This window comes from Thunnus thynnus, chromosome 23 (genome assembly GCF_963924715.1).
Source record: "Thunnus thynnus chromosome 23, fThuThy2.1, whole genome shotgun sequence".
Taxonomy (NCBI): Eukaryota; Metazoa; Chordata; class Actinopteri; order Scombriformes; family Scombridae; genus Thunnus; species Thunnus thynnus.
Window position 1 is genome coordinate 12,767,368 of NC_089539.1, and position 24,048 is coordinate 12,791,415.

At 38.3% G+C, this 24,048-nt stretch overlaps 1 protein-coding gene across 8 annotated transcripts in view; it reads left to right on the forward strand.

Annotated features, from left to right (window-relative positions):
- Nucleotides 1–24,048, forward strand: part of grm8a (glutamate receptor, metabotropic 8a) — a 301,421-nt gene that overhangs the window by 225,955 nt on the left and 51,418 nt on the right. For 2 of the 8 annotated variants that reach the window (XM_067581366.1, XM_067581370.1), the window contains 3 exons: nt 2,891–3,031; nt 3,262–3,367; nt 6,452–8,059. In XM_067581366.1, the coding sequence (XP_067437467.1) occupies nt 2,891–3,031; nt 3,262–3,367; nt 6,452–6,546 (342 nt within the window). In that variant the 3' untranslated portion in view covers nt 6,547–8,059. Of the gene's footprint in view, nt 1–2,890; nt 3,032–3,261; nt 3,372–5,276; nt 6,092–6,451; nt 8,060–24,048 lie in introns of those variants that run through there. The other 6 variants (XR_010925657.1, XR_010925656.1, XM_067581367.1 and 3 more) reach the window with 6 other exon arrangements.

Genomic DNA, 24,048 nt, shown 5'->3' on the forward strand with positions numbered 1-24,048 from the left:
TTCACTGAACTGCGTCGCGTGAGTCTAACGATGGGGCAGAATTGATGGTCCCGTTATCCTCAGATTGTCAGGAGGTTGGGATCTGGCTCTCCTTGGTCCACGTGTGCAGCGGTGGAGGGAAGAACAGAAGTGTCGACATCGGAGGAGTAATAGGGAATTGATCACCTATTACTCTTTAAAGGAACGGTGTGTAAAATTTAGTGGCATCTAGCGTTGAGGTTGCAGATTGCAACCAAATGAATACCCCTCCCCCTCCTCTTCCAAGAATGTAGGAGAACCTACGGTGACCGTAGGCCCTCTTTAGAGTCAGTGTTTGGTTTGTCCATTCTGGGCCACTGTAGAAACATGGTGATGCAACATGATGGGCTTTGTGGAAGAGGACACATGTACGCCCGATCCACGGACGAAGACTCAGGTGTGAAAACCTGAGGGACTGGGACTAGGGTGAAGGCCCTACATTTATGAGGACGAAGTTGAATTTGAGACCTTGAGAGTTTTGATATTTTTGGTAAGGGAGGATTTTCTGGCTTTTTCAAAGATCTGTTTGAGGGTTCTTGGTATTTGTGTTTTACATATTTAGAATTAGGATTAGATTCCTGAACTTGTATTCTTGTAAGGAAGGTCCTCACAATTATACAAGTACAAATGTGTATCCGTGTCTGTGAGTCTCAGTCTCAAGAGCAAGAGCGATGATTTAGTTATTTTTGCCCATTTAAAGTGATATATTATCATAATATTCAGTTTTCGTAAAATTCTGTCACTGTGACGGCTTATTATGACTGTTTTATTTGTAGAGCATAATACTATGAATTTCTGGTCTGGTTAAACACAGTCTTACCCAGTGTCTTCATATTCAGTTAGCTCAGGGCTATTATTGATTGAGAATCCTCAGGTCACATCCGCTTTATTTATTGTTATGTCCATTTACAATTTCCAGTTTTTACCAAATAGACCAATGTGTTCTCCAAATGAAAGATTTTCTAGAGGCATATTTACAGACTACAATAAATTCTTAATTAAATCAGCAAATTAAAAATTGAAAATTGAGCATATGCTGCCCTAAACTCTGTCCCAAAATTACTGTGTTGAGTGTCTTTATACAGTATTATTATTGTTACTCCCTCAAGAATGCTATCACCTGATGTTTCTATAGTTGCAGATATCTAGTTGATATTTTATGTATGTACATTTCTTCTAATTCGCTGCAGAAGTTTGTAATTCATGTTAGCTTGTAAAAAAAGCAGGTAACATAAAGAAGATAGCTGTCTGGAATAGAGGGATTAAGTCAACAGTGGTGGATAAAACATTACCCCAAGTAAAACTGCAGCCCCAGTGTGATGTTCAGAAACTGTCGGTCCAAGCTGTGCAGAGTTAATAGTGCAGCTTGACTTTCCCTCTGTTCTACTCTCTGCTTCTTGTCAAGCTGTAGTTGCCAGCACTGCCTCAATCAGTGTGTCTGTGTACTTTTTGACAATGTCACGTTACTGCAGTTTCTCTCACTCTCTTTCTCAATTGATCAATGTCTCCACGAGTCAAATTCTTCTCTTCTTTTCTCCCCTGCCCCGTCCTATAACATCTATTTTTGTTTCACATTTCTTCCCTTCCTTTCTTCTCGCTCCAAGTCTTTGTATAACTTTCCCTCCCTGGCTTCTCCTTCCATTTATACTATTCTTTCCCTCATTTTCCCTCCTCTCCTCTATCTGTCTCTCTCTATAAACCGTAGACAGTGCTCGCCTGATAAGCCCTATGTCTTGAGAGCTTGTCAGCTGTGTCAGGGGTGTGGGTGAAGCCTGTCATTACGTCTGTCCTCCTCCAAACTACTCTCTGAAACTCACTAAGGACCCGAGGACTAGTGCTCAGTCCACTGCAGTGTGTATATGTGTGTGTGCCTGTGTGTGTGTGTGTGTTGCCTGACTGTCTTAGTGTTTCATTATCTGTCCTCCAGCTTACTTGGCAGATTTGATGTGGTCTAATAAAATAGTCTAATTTAGTCGAGAGTACATAACAATTTTGACTGTCTGCCTACAGTAGGTGTCATGATATCTGTCCCTCAGTCTGCTCACTGTATATTTTCACTAGTCCTGCCACCCATCTATTCCAGCATTGCCATGTTATGTGTGAAAAGGCGCAAGACGGATATTTTCCTGAATGTAGCTGCATGTGTAAATAGTGAACATCACTAGCGGTGCCTGAAAGGTTATCCCATTAATTTAGTGGGAACTATGTGTGAAAGAGGCTTAAGACAGTATCTGTCTGCTTGTCATTCAGCTCACTCCCAACTGAATAAATCCAGAATCACAATGATATTTTTTGAGGGGGAAACTGCAGTTCACCAACAGCTCAATTTCTCGAAAAAAAACAAAAAAACAAAAACAAAAAACTTTTTCTACTCAAGCAAGTTTCCCTCTAGGCTAAATCTCCGCCATTAGATACTCAAACACTCAGCAAAACATGTCTGAAAGTCAATTTAGTGTAATTTCTGTCTCAGCCAGCTAACCCAGAGCTGTCTGAAATGTGCTGATGCAATAAACCACACCCATCTGGTGGATCAGCCGGCTCAAAAAGTGCATAGGATTATTTCAGATTCTTAGACAAAGAGATGAGCTCTCTGGAGCACACAGACAATTAAGCAACTTTATTGGTGCCATCATTTCATATACAGTTTGATGTACCTGCCTGTGTCTCGTTGTAGCCGTCAACACAGAAAATTTTCTGCTAATTTTTGCCCTTGTTAGATCATCCTTTACTTCCTGTCTTCCCATCTGTCCTCCTCTCTCCCACGTCAGACATATTCTATAGTTGGACGATTACCCAGACTAACTCTGACAACTTGAAATGTGATAAATGACTCTCTTTTTCTTTTTCCCTCCGTCTCTTCTCTCTTTTCTAGATGTATATCCAAACCACCACCCTGACCATCTCTCTTAACCTGTCCGCCTCGGTGTCTCTGGGAATGCTCTACATGCCCAAGGTCTACATCATCCTCTTCCACCCCGAGCAGAATGTACCCAAACGAAAACGCAGCTTCAAGGTGAATTAGTTTGCATGATGAAATAATCATAGTCTCATGCGATTATGTAACATTTTCCAAGTCGAATGACTTTCTAAATGTGATGTATACTGATTGCAGTGAGGATGATAAATTTAACAATACTGAGAAATGGGACTAGAACTGAGTAAGAAAACCTAAATAGGCTCATACCATGTGAATAGTATTCATTTACAATTCATGGATTTCTGAATGGATGCATGATGATACAGGCCATTGTGACAGCTGCCACCATGTCGGGGAAACTGACACAGAAGGGAGGAGACCGGCCCAACGGAGAGGTGAAGACTGAACTGTGTGAGAGCATGGAGACCAACAGTGAGTAAGAGAACACCAAAGTTTTATAATTATACATATAATAAACAATATAAAACTATTTCATCAGATATATAACAAAAAGTCCTAAAGGTATACTCAGTAATTTGCTGCTTTCACCTGCAACTTTATTTCATATTAAAACTCATATTTTTATTGCAGAATACCAAAACTCAAGTATATGAGAGCTAGCAGACTAAAAGTTAGTAAGGTTTAGTAATGTGATTTAAAAGGAAAAAAGAAAAAAAAAAAAAAACAATAACAAAAGTTTTATTGTGCACTATAATGTGTATATAATAAACAGTACATGGACATGGGTGTGCTGTTTAAGTTGGTAGGAATCACTATAGAGCTTACTTTAATTGAAAAACATCAACTAGTTTGAGCATAATAACATTTTATTATTATACATATAATACTCATGCACAATAATACACATTTTCTAGAGAGGTTCAAACTGAATAGTAGTGAATTGGCAGCATGTATGTTTAATTATGATGCAGTGTAACTGTATTCGGTCTCTCAATCAAGTACACCCCACTATATTTTCACTTTATTTGTGTGTCATGATGGGGTAGCGCCACAAAACAGATGTTTTCCCTCGTGTACATTAATGCTTAGATATACAGTTGTTTTGCTTTAATTAAATTGAGTTTAATTTCAATTTGAAAATTAATTTCACGCCTGACTTTTTTGCACAGCCAAACGGATGCAACAGTGACAGTTTTTAAAAAGCCTGGTGTATTTTCACATGAGCTCTGACAGCGACGTGCATCCACATCCATGTTACATCCACTTCAAAGCTCTAGTTTGTGTTAAGCTGTGGATGGAATGACAGGAATGTGTGTGTGTGTGTGTGTTTGTGTGTGTGTGCATGAGCATGCATGCCTAGGTGTGTGTTCATGCATGATTATCTGTGTGTGTGTGTGTGTACGTGCATGCATGTTTTGGTCTCCATCAATCTACACGTGGATGTGGAGATGGATGGTGTCCTCTGGTGTGTGTGTGTACTTATCATGATAGTTGTGTGTGTGTGTGTGTGCATGTAATTTTGTGCCTGCTTATAACACTGTATGCAGGTGTGTAACAGGTTACAGAGCTGTGAAGGCAAACAGTGTTTTCCTGTCAGCACTTTATTAGCATCAGTGAAGGGAGCCGGTCACAATTCATTCATATAACTAGCAGTTGCAGTGTTTTGTCATCTCCTCACCCACTTCACTTTGCAAAAAGTTTGCAAATTAAGAAGGTGTGTATGGAGCAGGCATGTATTTAACAGTGAGGGGCAGAATTGAGACATGTTTAAGAGTCTCTGATTTTTTAGTTACATGATATTTTGCTTACAAATGCTCTTCAGAAAATATCAATAAAACCTTTGGACATTATTCAAGTCTGAAATGAACGGAAAAGAATCGCACCTCTTTCCATTTTTCCAGCGGTGTGATGGCAAGTGAAAGAGAGGGAAAAAAAATACAAATAAAAGGGTTGTATGAAAGCATCAGAGTATAACAATAGCGCAGTTAGAGGCCTGCGGTTGCTGCAAAAACATTGACATTTCCCATGGAACGCTTGAGGGGACACAAGACATAATGGGTTTGACAAAAAGCCCCAACAACTCAGGTGGACTGTGGATGTGACACAGTTACATGACTGTCTCTAGCAAAATCTGCTCTTAACTGCTCTTTCCTCTGTTTCTTTTCCTCCTCCCCTCCCCCTCCATTCCTCCAATGTGTCTCTTTTATTTTCCTTCTCATCCTTTTTTGTCCCTTTTCACATCAATTGTTTTTCACCCTCACACACTTGGTCTGTCTTTTTTTATCATCATCTTTCTACTCCACCTGTACTTCCCATCGCTACTCATCTTTATATACCTCCACCCTCCCTTCCCTCTTTCTCCCCTTCCGTATTCACGTAGCTTCATCAACTAAGACGACATATGTCAGCTACAGCAATCATGCCATCTGAAGGGACCACAGAAGATTCGAGAGGGGTATTGGACGGGAGAGGAGGCGTGTCTTGGGGCAGGGCCAAGCAAAAAGAAGGAGCCGTCGTTCTTAGCCAATCGGCTGAAGAATTGGCGGACAGACAGAGCGCCCAATGGAATCCAAGCATGAGACATTTTGTATTGTTCCGCATCAAACCACAGAGAGGTGGGACCACATAAAAACAGCCAGTCAGTGTGCCTGCTTTCCTGCTGCTCACAGCTCATTGGTCCTACCATGAACTTACCTGTTTTAAAAAAAAAAAAAGAGACAACATGAAAAATGTGACATACCATAGGACACTGTGGTGGACAGAGTAACTATTAAAACTTACAAAAAAAAAAGAAGAAAAAAGAGAAGAAAAAAATAAATAAAAACACTCAGAAATCATGTAGACATTATATCTAAAAGGGCAAAGGTGGGGCCGGGAAAGAGATTTAACAGATAACATTTTAAAAAGATATTTAAAAAGAGAAATGTAAGAGAAAATCTATGAGACTCAAACATGTTTGTTGTTATTCTCTACTTGTAAGTATTTTTGTGGTCGTGACGATTTTTTCATTCTTGTCTCACCGTTGTCTGATGGATCGCCCTTGCATAATGAGATGAGTGTGTTTCCTCCTGCTGTCTTGGCTAACTGGGTTGTAGCCTTGGGTTGTGAAACTGTAAAATGCCATGGTTGAAGCATGCCAGTTTTTATACAAAAAGGAGATTTATTTATAATAAAGGAATGTTTTGCAAATGTGTAGATTGGTGGTTGTGCTTTTGAAAAAAAAAACTGAGGGTGACCTGTTGAGCCTGGAGAGTGATGACTTTGCAGATTAATTTTTAGGTCCCATCTTAAATGATCTATAGATTGATGGATGCATACATTGACAACAGGCACATCATTTACTAGTTAATGAAAAATGTTAATTTTGCAAATGAGGTGTGAATATATATCTTCTTAGATATATTTTTACTTTATGATGGCAATCCATCATCCTTTCAAACATCAGCACTACTGCACATACAAATGAATACTGGATCCTGCTTATTATGCTGTACTGTATATGACTTATAGTAGATAACTTTGTGATTTTTTTACATTGTTTTCCCCACATTTTAGTAAAATTGTCCACCACTTTGGTCCAGACTGAAATATCCCAACAACTATTGGATGGATTGCCACAAAAGTGGGATGACATCTACAGACTTTGGTGAACCCTCCCCTTGTGCCACTATAAGGTTGACATTTTTGGTTTTGAGTGACATGTCTTGACAACTATTGGATGAATAGCCATGAGAAATGATACAGATGTTCACGTCCCTCTCAGGATGAATTGTAATAACTTTGCTGGTCCCTTGACTTTCCTTCTTGTGCCATTGTCAGGTCAAAAATTTCAATTTGTGCAATACTTTTAACAAATGTTGGCATGCTAACAGTCTAAACTATTACACTTGCCATGCCATCAGCATGTTTGCATTGTGAGCATACCTTTTAGCTCAAAGCGTCACTAGCACAGCTTTACAGAGCTGCTATGCTAGTCATAGGGAAAAGCAGATACGAAATCACACCACTAAATACTTTAAAATATGTGTATATTTGAAAGAAAGCTAGTTTCATGATACAAGGCCGAATATTGCACTGTTGAATCACACACAACAGAGTCTGGAGGAAGAAGTGACCACCGGAGCAAAGTTACAGCTAAGCTAAACTGCTAAATTTATCTGTGATTCATCCAGAAGAGCTGAATCTAACACAAAAAACAACTAGCTTTACAATATAATGTCAGAGCAGAGGTGTGGCGCCACTATTACAACTTATGAGGCCATATATAGTACTGTGGAATGAGACAAAACAGAGTGTGGAGAGGGCGACCATGTGAGCTGTAACGGCGTCAGCCGAGTGCCAAGAGAAACGCGCCTGCAGCCAGGGAGGCGGGTGCGATTTATCCAGACTCGATGAGAAAAAACATTTTGTAAATGAAAATAAGCCTCAGTAAAGAGATATTATGCTGCTGTTCATTAACTTTGTCTCTGCCAATTTTGTCTTTGGTGCTCTGCTGGGCGTGAATACGTATATATGGGGAATCTACAAACCTTTTCTTAGTTTTCTATAGTCATAGGGTGTAAAATTCAGAAATAATTGCACATTTCTACTGCATAGGTGACCTACTTTAAAGAAATCATATATTCACAGTGGTGAATTTAATTTCTTTTAAGTCTCCTCTGCCCTCTTCTTCAACCTCCCTCAGTAGATCTCCCCACAGAGATGTTGCTGAAAGAAACCTGCCAGAAAGAAAACGCCTGGAGGGAGCGTGAGAGTGAATGAGAAAGAGACTGATATTAGAGAAAAGTGAACAGAATTCTCTGTACACCTGTAACAACTCACAACCCACCAAATGTCCAACCTTCAGAAATACATGAGAGCCAAGAAAGAAACAGTCAACTACATCAGTGAATCCATTCTTGTTGGAGAGGAACAATCGATAATGCTGAAGGCAAAGTGAAAGGGCAAATCACAGCATTTACTGGAGGATGACGTGCCGTACACATAGATGTCAGATGATAAGGTATTATATTCTGTGACTGTGTGTTTGCAGTATGGATGTTTGCAGTCTGTTTTAGATACCATGAAATGTTCCCTTGTTGGAAAAGTTGGACCATCAATATACCACCAAATGTTACATTTCCAGAAAGCAACTCTCATCTTTTCTTAAGCCTCTCACTCTTGAGTTTTCTCGTCACTCATCAAAATTCACTCTGGGAATTGCAGGAAACCCCCACCTGAAGCAGATGTTTGCAACTGCAGTTTTCTGTCAGGCGATTGATTCATGTAAACAGAGGTTGGATTAGCTGTCTAACAAATGTGATGAAATGGATAACTGTCGAGGGATCCAGGGCTGCGTCCTTTGACACTTGTTTGTCATCACACATGTAAATCTGTCTGAAATCCACCCTGAGTGCTCCAGTGTTTGCTGAAAGAATCCAGATGGTGGATATTTTGACCTTGTTGTCATTTAGTCAGTGAGTGATACAGCTGGTTCATGAGCAGGATGGATTTAGTGTGATTAATTAGCGGTGAATCAGACTGACGAAAATGACAGGGCGCAGGTGTGGAATACTTACAATCAGACAGCCAACTTTAAACCAGCTTTTATTTGATTTTTATTCAATTCTCTTTAATTTCATGTGTTAAATGTTATTTTATCTTATTTAATTTAATTATTCAATGTGACTTATTTTATTTATACAAGAGAGCCACTTTTCTTGGGCCCATAATAACAGCATTCCTTTAGGTTGCTTTACATTAAATGATAATACCTTAGGTGACTTTAAAAATGGAACTTGATGAAGGTGCCAGCTGATATGACATTTAAGGGGTCTTATGGATGAAATCTCCTATGATCAGATTTTAATTTAAAAAATGTCTGACTGAAACAGATTCCCATAATCGCATAGTTGTTCTAAAACACCCACAATGTCTCTATGCAAGTTCTAGACCAGATGTAATTAAAATTTGCTGGTTATTTTAGGTCAGAGTGCTTCAGGTGTGATGCCAGCTTCCCAGGGTTATGAGAAAACAATCAGAGCATCCAGAATGTGTGGGCACTGTATATAGAAGAAGCAGGTTTGGTTATATTATTATTATTATACCATCAATTCATGATGATATAATGTCATTTCCAAAAAACAGTTTTTAGCATTATGTATTAATTTCTATTCCAGCACATCTAGCACATAGCAGTTAACAATGATAACAGTGGCAGATAAGCTTGTTAAAGTAGTTTACTGGACATGCTAACATTTGCAGCCTGCATTAAAGCAGATAAACACATTGTTTTATCATTTCCTTCCACTTTTGCTCCTGTGTTTTTGGTGTTGTAAGGGTAAAAAAGACACTATAATCCAAACCTCAAATCCTTATTTGAGTATTCCTCTAATCAGAGCCCCATGTATACTGTTTGGGCATATGGAGAAATTCAAAGCTTCATTACGCCTGCTGTGTAGTTGCAATCGTTAAGTTTAAATTACAGTTTAGCGAACTGTAAGTTAAGCTTCTTAAAATGAGCCAAGCATCTATTTTTCTAAACATGCTATTATGAATGCACTATCAAAGACATGAGATTTTTATAAATAAAAATGTGAAATGCTCTCAATACCACCAGTAAGAAAGAATGAAAGAACATTTTAATAACTGAGTCCAAGACAACCCGCATTCAAGTCATCACCACACACAGGAAACAAAGTGTGCCCTTTTCATACACTGGCCTCAGCTTTGAATTATGGTCTTTTTAAAGGTGACCTGATTAGGCATTGTTCCAGTGGGACCTTGTTAGGTAAAAGAGCACCTAATGACCTTTCTTGTTAGGAGAAAGTAACGCCTCGCTGCCATCAAGCTGTAATGCTTCACACAGGGCTTAAAAACTAAAGAAAACACCAACTATTCCCATCATTTTCTCATTCATGAAGAGGTTCTTTCTTTGATTCCATCAGCGTATTTTGTTTTGTTGTATTGTTTAGACACTATTCACTCATTTCCGGTGCAAACTGTACTATAGGCAGTAGGCAGGACATGCTTTCCAACAGAGGCAATAATCCATGTTGTCCCCAGCCCATTAATTCAATTACCAATCTCAGACTGCTGCCAGTGTGACCAATGAAACAGAAAACCGTGGGTGGCTGAAGAAAACTGCTCTCTTTGCAAAATCACACCTCTTCCCACTTGAAATAAGTGTGTATAAGTGCCTGTGTGGGGTGTTTGTATTGGAAGAAAAAAAAAAAACAGATCATCTACCATGTGTGTCTGTTTGGATGGAGAATTGAGGCTTTGATGCAGCAAGGCGATCTGCTTGCTGGATACTGTTACCATGGTATCCAGACCAGATGTCACAGTCAGTCAGAAGGTCTTGATCTTGTTCATATTTATCAGGCATCCCAGAATCACTGCTAGAAATTATATTGACAGTAGAATTTGAGTTATTTATGAAGCTTCCTATAATCACAAGCAGTACAAGTTCTCCTTTGAGGTTGACATCGCCATTTTACAACACTCAAAACCGTCAAAAATGAAATTAATAATGATATTTCTAGTCTTTCTTGAGCTAGTAGTAAATTATTACCATCAAAAGACAGACAAGTTAATCAAGCTACAATGTGATACCAAAAAAAAAACATGTTACTGGAAGTTTGCACAAGTAAATAATGAAACTGATAAAAATGACACTCAAATTACTTTCTTACATTGCTTGCACCAGTTGATTCTTCATTGCACTTATTTCTATTCTTACTTCCCTTGACAATTTCATAATTTTCATATTGTTTTGGCTAGCTTAGCGCACCTTCCTCCATCAGAAATCAAAGAAGTAATCAAAATTTATTTTTGGTTGTTTTACCATAAACAAAATAGCAGAAATGCTCTTTTGTATCCTTGTTTCTGCACACTAGAACTGACTGTTTGTTAAGAACTGCTGCCCTGTTGCTACACCTTTCAGTTCTCGGACAGTATACATGCAATTTATGATAATAATGGTAGCAAATTTACAATTCAGAATTCACTATAATTTTTTGACACAATGCATCCCTGATTTTTAGACAAAAGCAACCTTCTCATTTTTGGTTGGTAACGGACAAATTTTCCAGCTAATTAAGCTAACGTTAGCTCCATGAGTTTGTTGAAAATGCTTGGCTGCCACTGACTTGTTTTAAAAGAAGAATCTCGTAAAAGTCATAAATATAATGCCTGCATACAGTCATGATAAAATACTAAAAAGGCCAAAAGGGAAAACTGCATGTCCCAGGCAAAAAAGTGACATCTTCACCACTTGATCCATGTAGAAGACATGTAGCGCTAAATAAAAAAACAGCATTGTTCTTGTATTGTAGCGTAGTACTGGTGTAGTACTACTTAAAGTTAGTGTTGTATCATTAATTCATATTGTCAAACAGCATGTTTTCACATTTAATGTTACAGGAGAAAAGGAAGAGGACTAATGTGTGTGGCAAAAGTAATCATATTTTGGACAATGGTAGCTAGGGTTGCTTGAGTGTGAATTTTCCCATATCGAATAAACAGAAGGACAGAGCTGCTAACGTTAGACTAATGTTAACGACTTCCACACAGCGGAGAAATAATATAATAATACACAGTGGATGTGCTAGTTGTAAACAACTCTTTAAAAGCAGAGTATTGCTCATATTAGAGCCCCATAATCAACATGCAAAGAAACCCAAAGCTTGACATGCCTGCTGTTCCTAGTTGCAATCGCTAAGTTATGATTGAACAATGACTGTTCGCAGGAGGGGTTAAGTGATCAGTCACTAAATAGTATTGTATTTTCCTGTAAAATTATCTCAAGTTAGTTTTTTTTCTGTTTCTTTTGTCCTATAAACTTGACATACATGTTTCATGACAATGTACATCCATAAAAACAATCCAAGTTACTCCTAAATTGTTACTTTGCCAACAATTTTTGCTACAGTACAACAAAAACTGTGTCATCTAGATGACCTGTGGTTGGGTTAACGTTAAAGTTTAAATGACTGTACTCTTCTCTCCTAAGATACTTCATAACAGAATCATATTGCACCATACAGATTTATTGTATAACTCTCCTCCATATCCCAGACCTTGAGCCGATAACCATGTAATCTGGAGTTTAGAGGAAGATTGTTTTTGTTATTGAATTTATTTTTTTATCCAAATATAATTTTTACTCAATTTTGCCCAAGGAGAAGCATTTTGTCTTATTTTTTTTTTGGTTTCTCCTCTATCTCATCGCTAATAGGATTTACTGGAACTGGAGAATCAAAAATAGTTTTTCTAGAGAATTTCCTTATTTCCAGTTTGGTATTATATTTAATAAAAAACTATGTGAATAGAAGTGAGTCACCCGAATGATAGGGGTGAGGTGGCCGACAAGTTTAATTTATAAGATGCAGCAAATGCAAACTTTCTCCACTCAACCCAACACAAACTCTGGCATCATAGTTATAAACACAATATATGCGGATATTTTATGTGTGTCTTGTCCCTGAACAATGGCAGCTCCAACATATTGACAAACATACACAAATCCTGGATCAAAATGAAACTGATAATAATTGAAATGCGGTCTTCCAGCTATTTGCAGCAATGGCAGCAACACTCTTTACAAATATCACACACCCTCCGCCTATTATTTTTAGTTTCCCGTCATTTCTCAGTTCCCATTTTTCACAGGTTGTCTTTTGGGACGTGTAAATGCATCAACAGCCCGGTGGCAGTGTGTATGTCATTGTGTTCGTTCCTATTTGTGAGAATGTGTGCACAATTGTTCCTCTGAGCATGTGTGTGTGTGCGTGTATAAACATAACCTGGCGAGGCAACAGGACACCTGGGAGAGACAGCAACCACAGAAATGTCTCACCTGTCAATCAAGCACTCGAGAAGGTGCAGAAGGAGGAGAAGGAGGAAGAGAAATCTGAAATGCTTCCATCCTCTTAATGACGAAGGCCTCCGTTTGGGAGTTAAGAGTGCTTAAGGAATGGAACAGTGATTTGAGAGGGAAAACAAAGAAAGAAAAACAGTGAGAAACAGCCTGTTTCTCTGTGTTTAAGGTTTCCCAGGCAGCGTGCGAAGCCTCCCAGCCGAGACGTTATCGTAATTAGCTCTGTCAGATGGCCTGTGCCAGGGGAAGCTATTACCTTAAATAGACTCACCAGTGATACGGATCCTGGTTCTTACAGATGTTTGCATGCCTGTTGAAGATACAGCTGGCTGGCACCGGAGTGGGCACTTTTCCAGTTTTGTGAGTCTGATTATTGATGCAGAATTAAAACAGATAAATTGGGAGTTTTCAACAAAACCAAGTATTTCACATGGAGCTCAGAGTACAACATATAACATAAGCTTCATCCGAAATGGAGAAAAGAACACACAGTTTCTGTTCAGTGCCACAGAAACATATATATAGAGAGAGAAAATAAGTTAAAGAGTAACAATCAATGAAGAGTTCTGTAAGCTACTAGAAACCCTTTTGATCTCATAGACCTTTCGATCTGTTTTTTTTTTAACTAGCTATACACCTGCTAGTCTTACACCTCATAGATTTCTATCAACTATTAAAATAATTATTTGATGCCTTTTTTAGGTTGTCATGGGATTAGTTTCAAAGTTTTCTATAAGTTAGAATAGGTAAAGTGAGGTGAATATGGTGTTAGTGATCAGATGTGTGTATCCTGTACCTACAGGATCATATCCTGTCCCATACTGTTTTTTGTTATGAGCAAGTGCAGTAGAAATAAAATGATTCAGTTTTGCCAATTTTGAAACCTGACACACAGTATGTGAGACACTTTTACAGCACAGCAACAGTGTTTTTGCCTTTACAGATGAGAGTCAGTCCAGATTTAAGTGTTGGAAAGTTCAAAGTCATGCTTTATCTGCAAATTTTGCCAATTTTAAGCTGCTCCTATTAGTTTTCCACATCATTTAGTCATTTGGCAAACTTATTTTAACTTAAATCACTGGGCCTTAATATTTTATCAGTTTTCTATTACAGTATCAAAAAGTAGACCAGATTTTTTACACTTTCATACTACACACAGTAGTCTCATCAACTCATTTCAATTAGTCAAAGCTCTTTTTCTTATACCCGCTTTACTTCCTGTCAATGTGTTGTTGTTTGACCAGGTATAATTTGAGAACATGGATTAGATATATTTGAAGAGGCCACAAATTAGTTAATTTTACCCATAAACAACTACTTCCAACAAGTGACAGCCTGTCAGCTTGTTTGCAACAACAAACCCACGATTTCACTGTTTCTATGGGTCTAAATACAGTGTTATTTGTTCTGCATTTCTAAATCGCTTCATAACACCATCTGCTAACAGCGCATAGGTTAGGAAACCTCTTGATCTCTCCTCCTTTATATTCATGCGGAGAAGACCATGAATAAGAAATGTTAAGAGCCTTATTTATATGCAGAGAAAAATTAAGACCAATTTTGTGCTTCTCCCTTCATTTGCAGGTACATATAACAGGCGTGACTCAACCGTCGTCACATACCGTATTGTAAAGAAATGCTTTCAAAATAGGTAAAGAATAACCTAATTTCCCTGATTTTACCTGCACGTACTGCATGCACATAAATTGAGCTCTAAGACAAAATTCATCCAGCCAATGATGTGCTCCAATTAAACCTAAAACCTTGGCTGCATGTGACTAATAGAGGAACAGGAGATAACACTATAATCCCATGTCCGTCTCTTCTGATATCATAAGAGGACATCTGTCGCTGAGGGGCAGATTATTTACACAACTCTAAGGTCACATGTTGACAAGATTATGAGGTACAAGGGTGACAAATCTGTGGCTAACACCTATAGAAGCAGCTGCCGACTTGACTCACAGCTGTTAATAGATACTGTGCTGCCTGCATGGTGTTAGCATCTGGCATACGGCTCAGTAGAAGATAGCTACTCTAAATCTTGTGAAGAGATGCAGGGACCTAGAATATCAGAAATAGGAGCGAGAGGAAAGGCAGAGGAGGGTGTGGAGAAAAGGGGGAGAACAACTGGAAAGAGGATAAAAGGTGGAGCAAGGTGGGATAAAAGATTACACATTGAAAGGATTTCTGGCTTCAAAGATATATACTAAAACCATACAACTGTTACTTCGACGTCCCTCTGTTTATAGCTGTCTACACGTGGCTTAATGCTCCCTGAAAGGGCATGAAAATGAGGTGATGGCAGAAGGATGGAAAGGAGGAGAGAACTCCTCCCGGTTTATAGCTCGCTACATGGTAGCATGCTTTAGCCTCTGATTAAAGCTTGCTACATGTGGGTAACATCTGCTGTAGCATGTGGCTGTATAAATATTAGCTGGCAAGCTAAGCTGTGAAGAGGGAGCAGTGCAGGAGGAGCAGGTGCTAGAAGTGGCTCGCTCTTTATCGGGCATTAACACACGCTTTCAGTTCACATCCAGCTTTTGTGCAAAACAGATTTAGCTGGATTATATTTACACCTTTGAAACATGCCTTCAGTATATACTTTGAAAAAAAGGTTCTCTAATCCTCACAAAACACACATTTCTGTTTTAGGTAAAAATTATAAGCCTTAAAATACACAGTAACCGTGTTGGAACTTTAACATTTGCTCTTTAAAATTGAATAAGTAAAAGAAAAAAATGTCCACAAGTGACTGATCTGTCTTGGTCAGGATTTTTGTTTTAGAAAAGCTGTAATCAGTGGTGGAGGAAGTACTCAGATCCTTTACTTAAGTAAAAGTACCAATACAGAAATGTAAAAATACCAAATACTAAAATGTATTCCTAGCAAAATTAAGGTAAAGCATTAAAGTAAAAGTAGTGGTTTGGTCCCTCTGACTGATATATTATTATATATGACATCATGAGATTATTAATACTGAAGCATCAGTGTGTAGGCAGCATGTTGCTGTTGTAGCTGCTGGAGGTGAAGCTAGTTTGAACTACTTTATATACAGTTAGCTAGTTTAGTCCAGTGGTTCCCAACCTAGGGGTGGGGCCCCTCCAAAGGGTCACCAGATAAATCTGAGGGGTCGTGAGATGATTAATGGGAGAGGAAAGAAGAAAAAACAAAGTTCTGATGAACTGTTTTAAGTTTTGTACTTTTTCTTTCTTTTTTTTTTTGGTGAAATATTGGATCATTTGAACATTTATAGAAATGAAACCATGTGAGAAGTTTAGAGGGAAAAACTATTTATATCCTGTTTACCGTTAACAGAAACAATTTCGCCTGTATATGGACATTACTTGTGTATATTTCTCAAAATTGTTGTGTTGTGTGTAAGTACATTGAGAGCCATAAAACGAAATCAAATTTCTTGTATGTGTAAACATACTTTGCCAATGAAGATGATTCTGATTCTGATGAATAGAAGGTTTAACCAAGCAAACAACTTTAGTGAGACACCTGTTTTTGTAGATGCTATAAATAACAGCATCTTACTGACACTGACACATTACATGTGGCAGTAAAAAAAGATCTGACTATCTACTTAGCAAATCTCAAGTTTAAATGTAACTTACATTATAAAAAGTCTCTTTTCAAAGGCACAGATGATGGGACAAAAACGATAATAGGAATGGATGACAGAGAGGATAAAGAAATGGAATAGAAGGTAAGAGGGTTCCTAAAAACATGTCTGATTTTTTTTGACGAGTGCGGCTGTGGACTCTGTGTCTCGATGAGTCAATCCGACGGGGGAGAAAAAAAATCCGTTCCCCCCTTTTGCTTGACAATAGGAATTAATTTCAAATCATGCGTACGTCTCCCTGATGAACTTAATTGCTTTTCAGACTGCGCTTTGCCAGAGAGAGCCTTGACAGTGGAAATGAAGCTGACACACAATCTTGTCCCCCATTGTACTTTGGAGTGCAATACACACAAGGTTTTGTCAGTGATTTGTCACAGGCCTTTGTCTCTGAACAATGGGTGACTTTGCTGTTGTTACTGGTGCTGACCTGAACATTGTCTTTACAGTTTAGAAGAATTGGAACAGTAGAGGAAGGTAGTAAGGAGGAGTCTGAGGAGACAGACAGAGAGGAGGAGTCAGCCAGGGGTGTCATATGTTGTCACATCACATATTAGTAGGATTGTTTAGAACGACTTTGAAGCAGTTTATCAGGGTTATATTGAGCTTTTATGAAATTGCGCATGGCTGTTTTTTTTTTTTTTTGTCTGTGAGATCTCCCCAAACTAAGCTCTTTGTCTCTACAGTTATACTGTATGTTACAGAAGACACAGTATGTAGAGGCTTGTCTTTTTTCCATCTCAGCTGTTGAACAACCCAAATAACAGCTTGCTATTTTTTCAAGGTTGTATTTCAAAATTCCTCCTCTTTATCCTTCCTATATATGATTGATATGTGTAATTTTACTCATCAAAATTAAAATTTCCTTGAAATTATGAGGGGTGGGTCAGATGACCCAAAAATTGCACACATTCCTAGATATTCTGTGCTGGACATCAATAGTCATCATTTGGAAGCCAAATTGGGGTAAATCTGCCAAACTCTGGCCTTTAAGAGCTCCTTGATCAGTGAAGAAGTCAATAGTACTCATTTTCATTAGAGACTGTTAATCCATGCTCTACACACTGCTCAAATGCTTTTCCACCCGGCCAACCATGAAATTCTTGGGGGAACCTGGGAATCCAAGACACTGAATATTAACACAAAACATTAGTTTTATTGCAAAAATGTCTGTATTGGCCTTTAAAGGGGATGTATCATGCACATTCCCAGGCCTAGATGTATATTGCACAGGGGTTAAAGTGGGATTTGGCAGGTGATGTAAACCTAAGATCTGGTGTAGTGGTGCAGCTGGGAAAAATGACTCACCTCAAAATAACTCTGAAATTGATTTGTACTGTGAGCTCTGGTGGACTTGTTTTCTTTGTGGACAGGCTATGTGATCCTCTAACCTTCTTTTAAGCACCATTTCTTGACATATTTTTCTGGATCCCACTGGTCCAAAGGAGGCCCAACCAAACAAATGAACATCAGTGCTGAGAACTTGTTGATTTGGAGTTGTGTCTGTAGTGGCGTTATTATATGGTTAATTTCAGAGAAACCTCTTTCACAGTCAACACTGCTAACAGTCAAGACAAAACACAGACAAGCAAAGTAAACGTGACTTAACTAAAAACAGCTTTAACAAAATAACATTGCACTATGAAATAAACACAAGTGTATGTTTAGTTGACAAGTAGCATCAGGTCCATTGATCCAGATCTCCTGATGATGTCACAGAATTATAGACGTATCCATTCGCTGTGATCGCAGAGAACCTTTCGGTTCAGATCATGCTGGATCTCTGGTGACTGTAAAGAAAATATGCACAACCCAGTGAGATTACTGGCACTCATCAGTACAGATCAGCTGTGGAAAAAGCGTGATGCTGAATTGAAGCTATGTACTCACCCAGTGTGCTACCCTCAGACCTTGAGAATTAGAGGCCTGAGTGAAGACCACTGCTGAGGGTCAGAGGTGATGACAAGTGGGCTGAGCAGGTATCTGCTGTTTCTGTAGTTCCAGCTGCAGCTGCTTCATCCTGCTGTCTGTGACTGAAATACTGGTACCACCTTTTTTTTTTAAAAAAAGAAATTTTCTCTGTATTAAGTTGAAATTGACAGAAGTACATGGTATCCACCATTCTTTATTTCACATTGAATATAACTGAAACTTTGCTTTTGATTTACAACTTAACATATTATTTAATACAGTAGAACAAATGAAAATGGCATGGCCAAAAATATTGGTATCCTTTACTTAATATTTTGTAGCACAGCCTTTGGAGGCAATAACTACAGTCAAGCGCTTTCTGTAACTCTGAATAAGGTTTCTTTCTTCTTGAGCAAACTGCTCCAGTTCTCTCAGGTTTGATGGATGCCACCTTCCAACTGCTGTTTCAGCTCTTTCCACAGATGTTCAGAAGGATTCAGATCAGGACTTATAGCAGGCCAACATTTTCTTCTCATCCACTCTTGGATGCTTTTTGACATATGTTTGGGGTCATTATCCTGCTGGAAGATCCATGACCTGCGACTAAGATACAGCTTTCTGACACTGGGCTGTATGTTTCACTCCAAAATGCCTTGATAGTCTTCTGATTTCATTGTGCCCTGCACAGATTCAAGGCACCCAGTGCCTGAGGCAGCAAAGCAACCCCAAAGCATCACTGAGCCTCCTCCATGTTTTAGGGTAGGCATGCTGTTCTTTTCTTTGAAGGCTTCATTTTTTCTTCTGTAAAAATAGGGTTGGTGTGATTTACCAAAAGCTCTAATTTTGTTTCTTCTGTCCAAAGCACATTCTCCCAGAATGACTGTGGCTTGTCAACATGCATTTTGGCAAAGTCCAGTCTGGCTTTTTTGTGTTACCCTCTTAGAAGTGGGGTCTTCCTGGGTCTTCTACCACGGAGCCCATTTTCATTCAGACAGCGACGGATGGTGTGACTTGAAACTATTGTACCCATAAGTTGAAGATCAGCTTGAATCTCTCTCTACCATTCAAGCAATTCTTCTGTTCAATCTCAGGCCAATTTTCCTCTTGCGACCACATCCAGAGATGTTGGCTACAGTTCCATGGACCTTAAACTTCTTAATAACATCAAACTCTTTGGAGATGGTCTTCTAACATTTACGTTGACCATGCTTGGCTATTACCTTTTTCTAATGTCTTCAGACCACTCTCTAGTTTTTCTTCTGTTTCCCATGTTCAATGTAATGCACACAGTGGCACCAACAGCAGAGTGAGTAATTTTCTCCTTTTAAACTGGCTGCATGAGTGATTATAAGATTGAAAACACATGTGATACTAATTAAAACACAATAGTCTGCTTAAAGTATCACTACAAATCAATTATTTCTTACAACTTCTAAAGGGTACCAATAATTTTTCCAGGCTACTTTAGAATGTCTTTGTGGAATAAGCATGAATTCAGTTATTTTCACAACTTTTTTGTTTTGTCCCACTGCAAGGACACCAATAATTTCAGCCACATCTGTAATCACTTATATAAAATATATTAATACATTCACAAATATATCTACCAATCCTGCTACTTCACATGCTGCCTCATAGTTCTTCAGCAGCTGAATGGACCTGAACTGCACTGATTTCAGACAGAGAAAGGCAGAACTATAGAAATCTGGATTTACTGAACCTGCAGCCTGTTATCACAACATAGAAGATTGGGGGTAGGGTGTTAGCATTAGAGAAATGAAATGAAAAAATACATTTCAGTGTACGATGTCAATAACTTGGTTACATCTCAGTGTGCACGTGTTTTCCAAAAAAGGAAAAAATAAACTAACTCTTCTGTCTTGTGTCAGTACCAGTTTGGAAAGATTCTAGATCCGTTTCTGACAGCTCAGACAACAAGGTGCAGAATTCCCACACAAGTCATTTATATAACTCACACTTCAAATATCACTGAGTTACATTGTGCACACCTGTGTTTACTGTTTATCTGACAAACCCTGGCATGGCTTTGTTTATCTGAATCAGTTTATCTGCCTGACTACATCAGAGACAATAATGCTGCAGTGGTTTACTGTCAGTCACAAATACAGGAGGCAGAGCAATACGGTCATTTGTTGTTGAGTGTATTAATACGTATACCAATTGATATTACCAATATTATTGCGTGGAGAGATTATCAATAATGTTATGTAATGAATATGACAAAAAATCAGAGATAAAACAAAATTGTCTCTTACTGTTCGGTTCCACACATCTGGTTCCACAGTGGAGAAACAGCTGAATAAATGTCAGGAACAAACTTACTGAAGGCCAGCAGATGAATATCAGTTTGAACAAAGAAAAGTCTTTTGTCTTGTGAGTGGGGGATTATACACAAGGGTTTATCTGGAGTCTCCCTGTTCTACAGGCAGTAGCCAGACCCCTCTCCATTAAAAATGAACTTGCTTGACATTAATATGTATGAAACTGCCAATCAAATTTATTTATTTATTAATTGAAGGTGCTGGAAACACTGTTCCAGATCATTCTGGCCCACTTTAACCCCTACCTTTGCATGATTTACACTTATTTATCTTATACTGGCCCTTTATGCAGCCCCTCAGTTCAGCCTCTGTCTGAAACAGGCTGTTTTAGCTCCTATCTCTTTAAGGCCACCCTCCTGATGAGGCCACTCTCTTCCAATTGGTTAGCTCCCGAAATTAGCCCTATGGCAGAATGCCGGCGGCTCTGGAGGCTACATAAACAAACAATAGTATTTGGATTTGACTTCTCTCTCGTTCTTTACTCAAAATGGGAACTTCTGAAATACATCCATACATGTTCTAGCTGAAATCCGATCCGTAATAGTGACAATGCGAACAACCCATGGAAGAACCTTAGCAACAAAGGCTACCAACGGATGGCCATTTTTGAGTATGTGTGAACAAGCTGATGCCATCACGAAAACAAAGTAGAGGTAACATTGCAAACTAAGCATTCAGAGCAGGCTGAAGCCCTGGTTTTTGACTTTCAGGGAGCATTTTTACATACATTCACCTTGAGTTTAGGACCTTTAACCATGTTTAATATTGACATCTGACATTATAACAGTATATAAATGATAGAAAACCACAAAAAGCATAAAATATCCCCTTTAAAATCACTATAACATCTATTTTATTTTTTGTGCACATACAATAAGAAGGGGAAAAGATTCAGAGAGGTGATGAATAAAACTGCTTCTCAACTCATCTCAGCTAAAATGAACAAGCAAATGAAAAAAAAAGTCAAGTTGGCAAACAATTGAGCTGGATGAGAAAGTGACTGACTGACTTAAATGTGTTTGCTGTGTGTGGTGGAATGAGGTAGAGTATTAAACCAACTTGTCTTGGTGATAGGAAATCTATATGGTAAAGGGGGAAAAGAGATTAAATAAGCAAAAGAGAAGGAGTAGAGGAAGAAGAAAGAAATTTAAAGTAAATACAAATTACCAAATCATGTCATGTAAAAGCATACATTTTGTTTTTCATTTTACTGTTGCTTACTGGAACTGTCTAAAGCAGAAGTTCCTTTTAAAGCTATTCACAACATCTAGACAGTGGAAGTGAGATTTCAATGTGTACTGTTTTTTTTTTTTTTAATATCATTTACTGACTGAAGGTTTTCTTCTAATTTTTGAAATCAACTGCCTCACCCAAGGTGCACAAGGATTTGGTTTGTGATTCATTTTGAAAGTTTAATATGCCTGATTAATAGGTGACAAGAACATGAGGAAAAGCTGTTTCCTGTATGGTGTTTCAACAAGGAAGTGTGATCATATTGGGCAGATTTCCAGCTAGCCAGAGGCATTTTTGTTACTCATGAGCATGCCTTCACAGTGTGATTCAAAAGAAAGACATTTGTTTAGTGCAGAATATGTTGGCGAAGATTCCTACAAAAGAAAATGTAATGAACAAAATAAAAATCCCCACGCATGCAGGTTGAGAGCAGGCGAGTGGATGCTGTACTGTTTGAAGATTAGCTACCACTGTGATGATAGGTATCATTTATGGAACATTATCAGAGAGGCAAATGGACCTTTTCTTGGACCTTTAAATCAGCCCATTCAAAATAATTATGGACTATTCAAACACAGTGTGGGCAAAGTGCTGGAGTAAAACCAAGTTGTTCCACAGACAAGAGAATCATCAAAGTATAGCTTATTACGATGCCTTTGAGTTTTTAATGTATTTATCAATACCAATGGCAGAAGATTTCTTTGTAGTTTTTACACTTCAAAACTTATAGAATTTATCTTTTTGATATCTTATGTAGGTTATAGCTCCCAGTCGAATAAATGAAAGCCTGGTATAAAGCTGTTTATTTAGTTTTCCTTGCAGTTCATTATACCAATGTAAGAGCTAAACAGAAACAGAAGACAAAATAATAAATTCAAATTCTGTAAGACCATAATTTTGTTAGCATGTACCACTAATGGAATTAATTAATTAATTAGCAAGTAGTTAGCACCAGATAGTTAGCAAATATAACTGAAATAAACTCAAAATCATTAGACACAAATAAGTGCAATTAACATACCTTGTTGCCACTTTGGACTGGAGCTAAACTCTTGATTATATTCTCCCTGCTCATCCTTATTACTCATTTATCTCTGTTGAGGTTACTGTACTGTTTACCTTTCTGTTATCTTTTTTACTGTCACTTTGTCCTTCCAAAGTGATACACTGTGTTTGTAGGGAAATACAAGCCATATAACAAAATACATTTACAAATGAAAACTTAACACATATTAGTTGTGAACCACACTGTGTTGGGGTCATGTACAAAGGGTATTATCCAACCAGCCAGCTGTTTGTTTACTAGTGGCTCTGTAAAGACATGCCCTTGTATAATATTATGCAATAGTCAACAACATCATACTTTATCTTGTCTTGAATGGTGATAAAAACCTGCAAATGGTTTTAGACTTCAAAAAGGCAAAGCTTTAAGCATAACAATATTGTGTTGAAAGTGCAGGGTCACTAAAGCACAACTTGCTCTTACTTCACACACTGTTCTAGTTGTCATTACTGTATTTCGTCTATTCTGCAGAACTGTATGTATCCACCACAAAACATTAACAATGTGTTATAGCTCGCAAATTCCCTTTCCTCAATTACCATCAACAATTGAGAGGCTAAGTGTGTGGCTTTTCAAGTGAATTAGTATGCAAGTCAACATAAAAAGTAATTGACTATTGAAATTATCTTCAGATGGTCATAATAAGCAATGAGGTTGAGGCAGAGCTCAAAGGCAGAGTTAGGCCAATCAGTGTAGTACAGAGTTCATTTTAAATGGGTGCTTTTGTGTGTGTGCATATTTCCGTAACCATAGTTACATTATATAGTGACCTTCTTGTGATATTCAGAGCTATTGATCTTAAAGCTGTTCCGTGGCTTTAGGGAGGTTTAAGGGAACGCAGAGCTTTTCAAGCTCCGAGCCAAAGGGAGAAGGGAATAGCCATTGATAAAAGTGTAATGTCTCTTTGTGTTTCACAGCAATCAATTGGAATATGTGGTTTCCCCATCTCTGTAATGCACCTTGGCTGCTCAAAGTCTAAGTTGAAAAGAACAGCCATGGACTTTGCTTTTCCAAGTTCCTCCCTCTGTAAAAATGCACAAACCTGTCCCCACGATACCATGCAGCCATATTTCCTATTATTGCATTGCTCATTGAGCCCAAAAGGTTTGATGTACT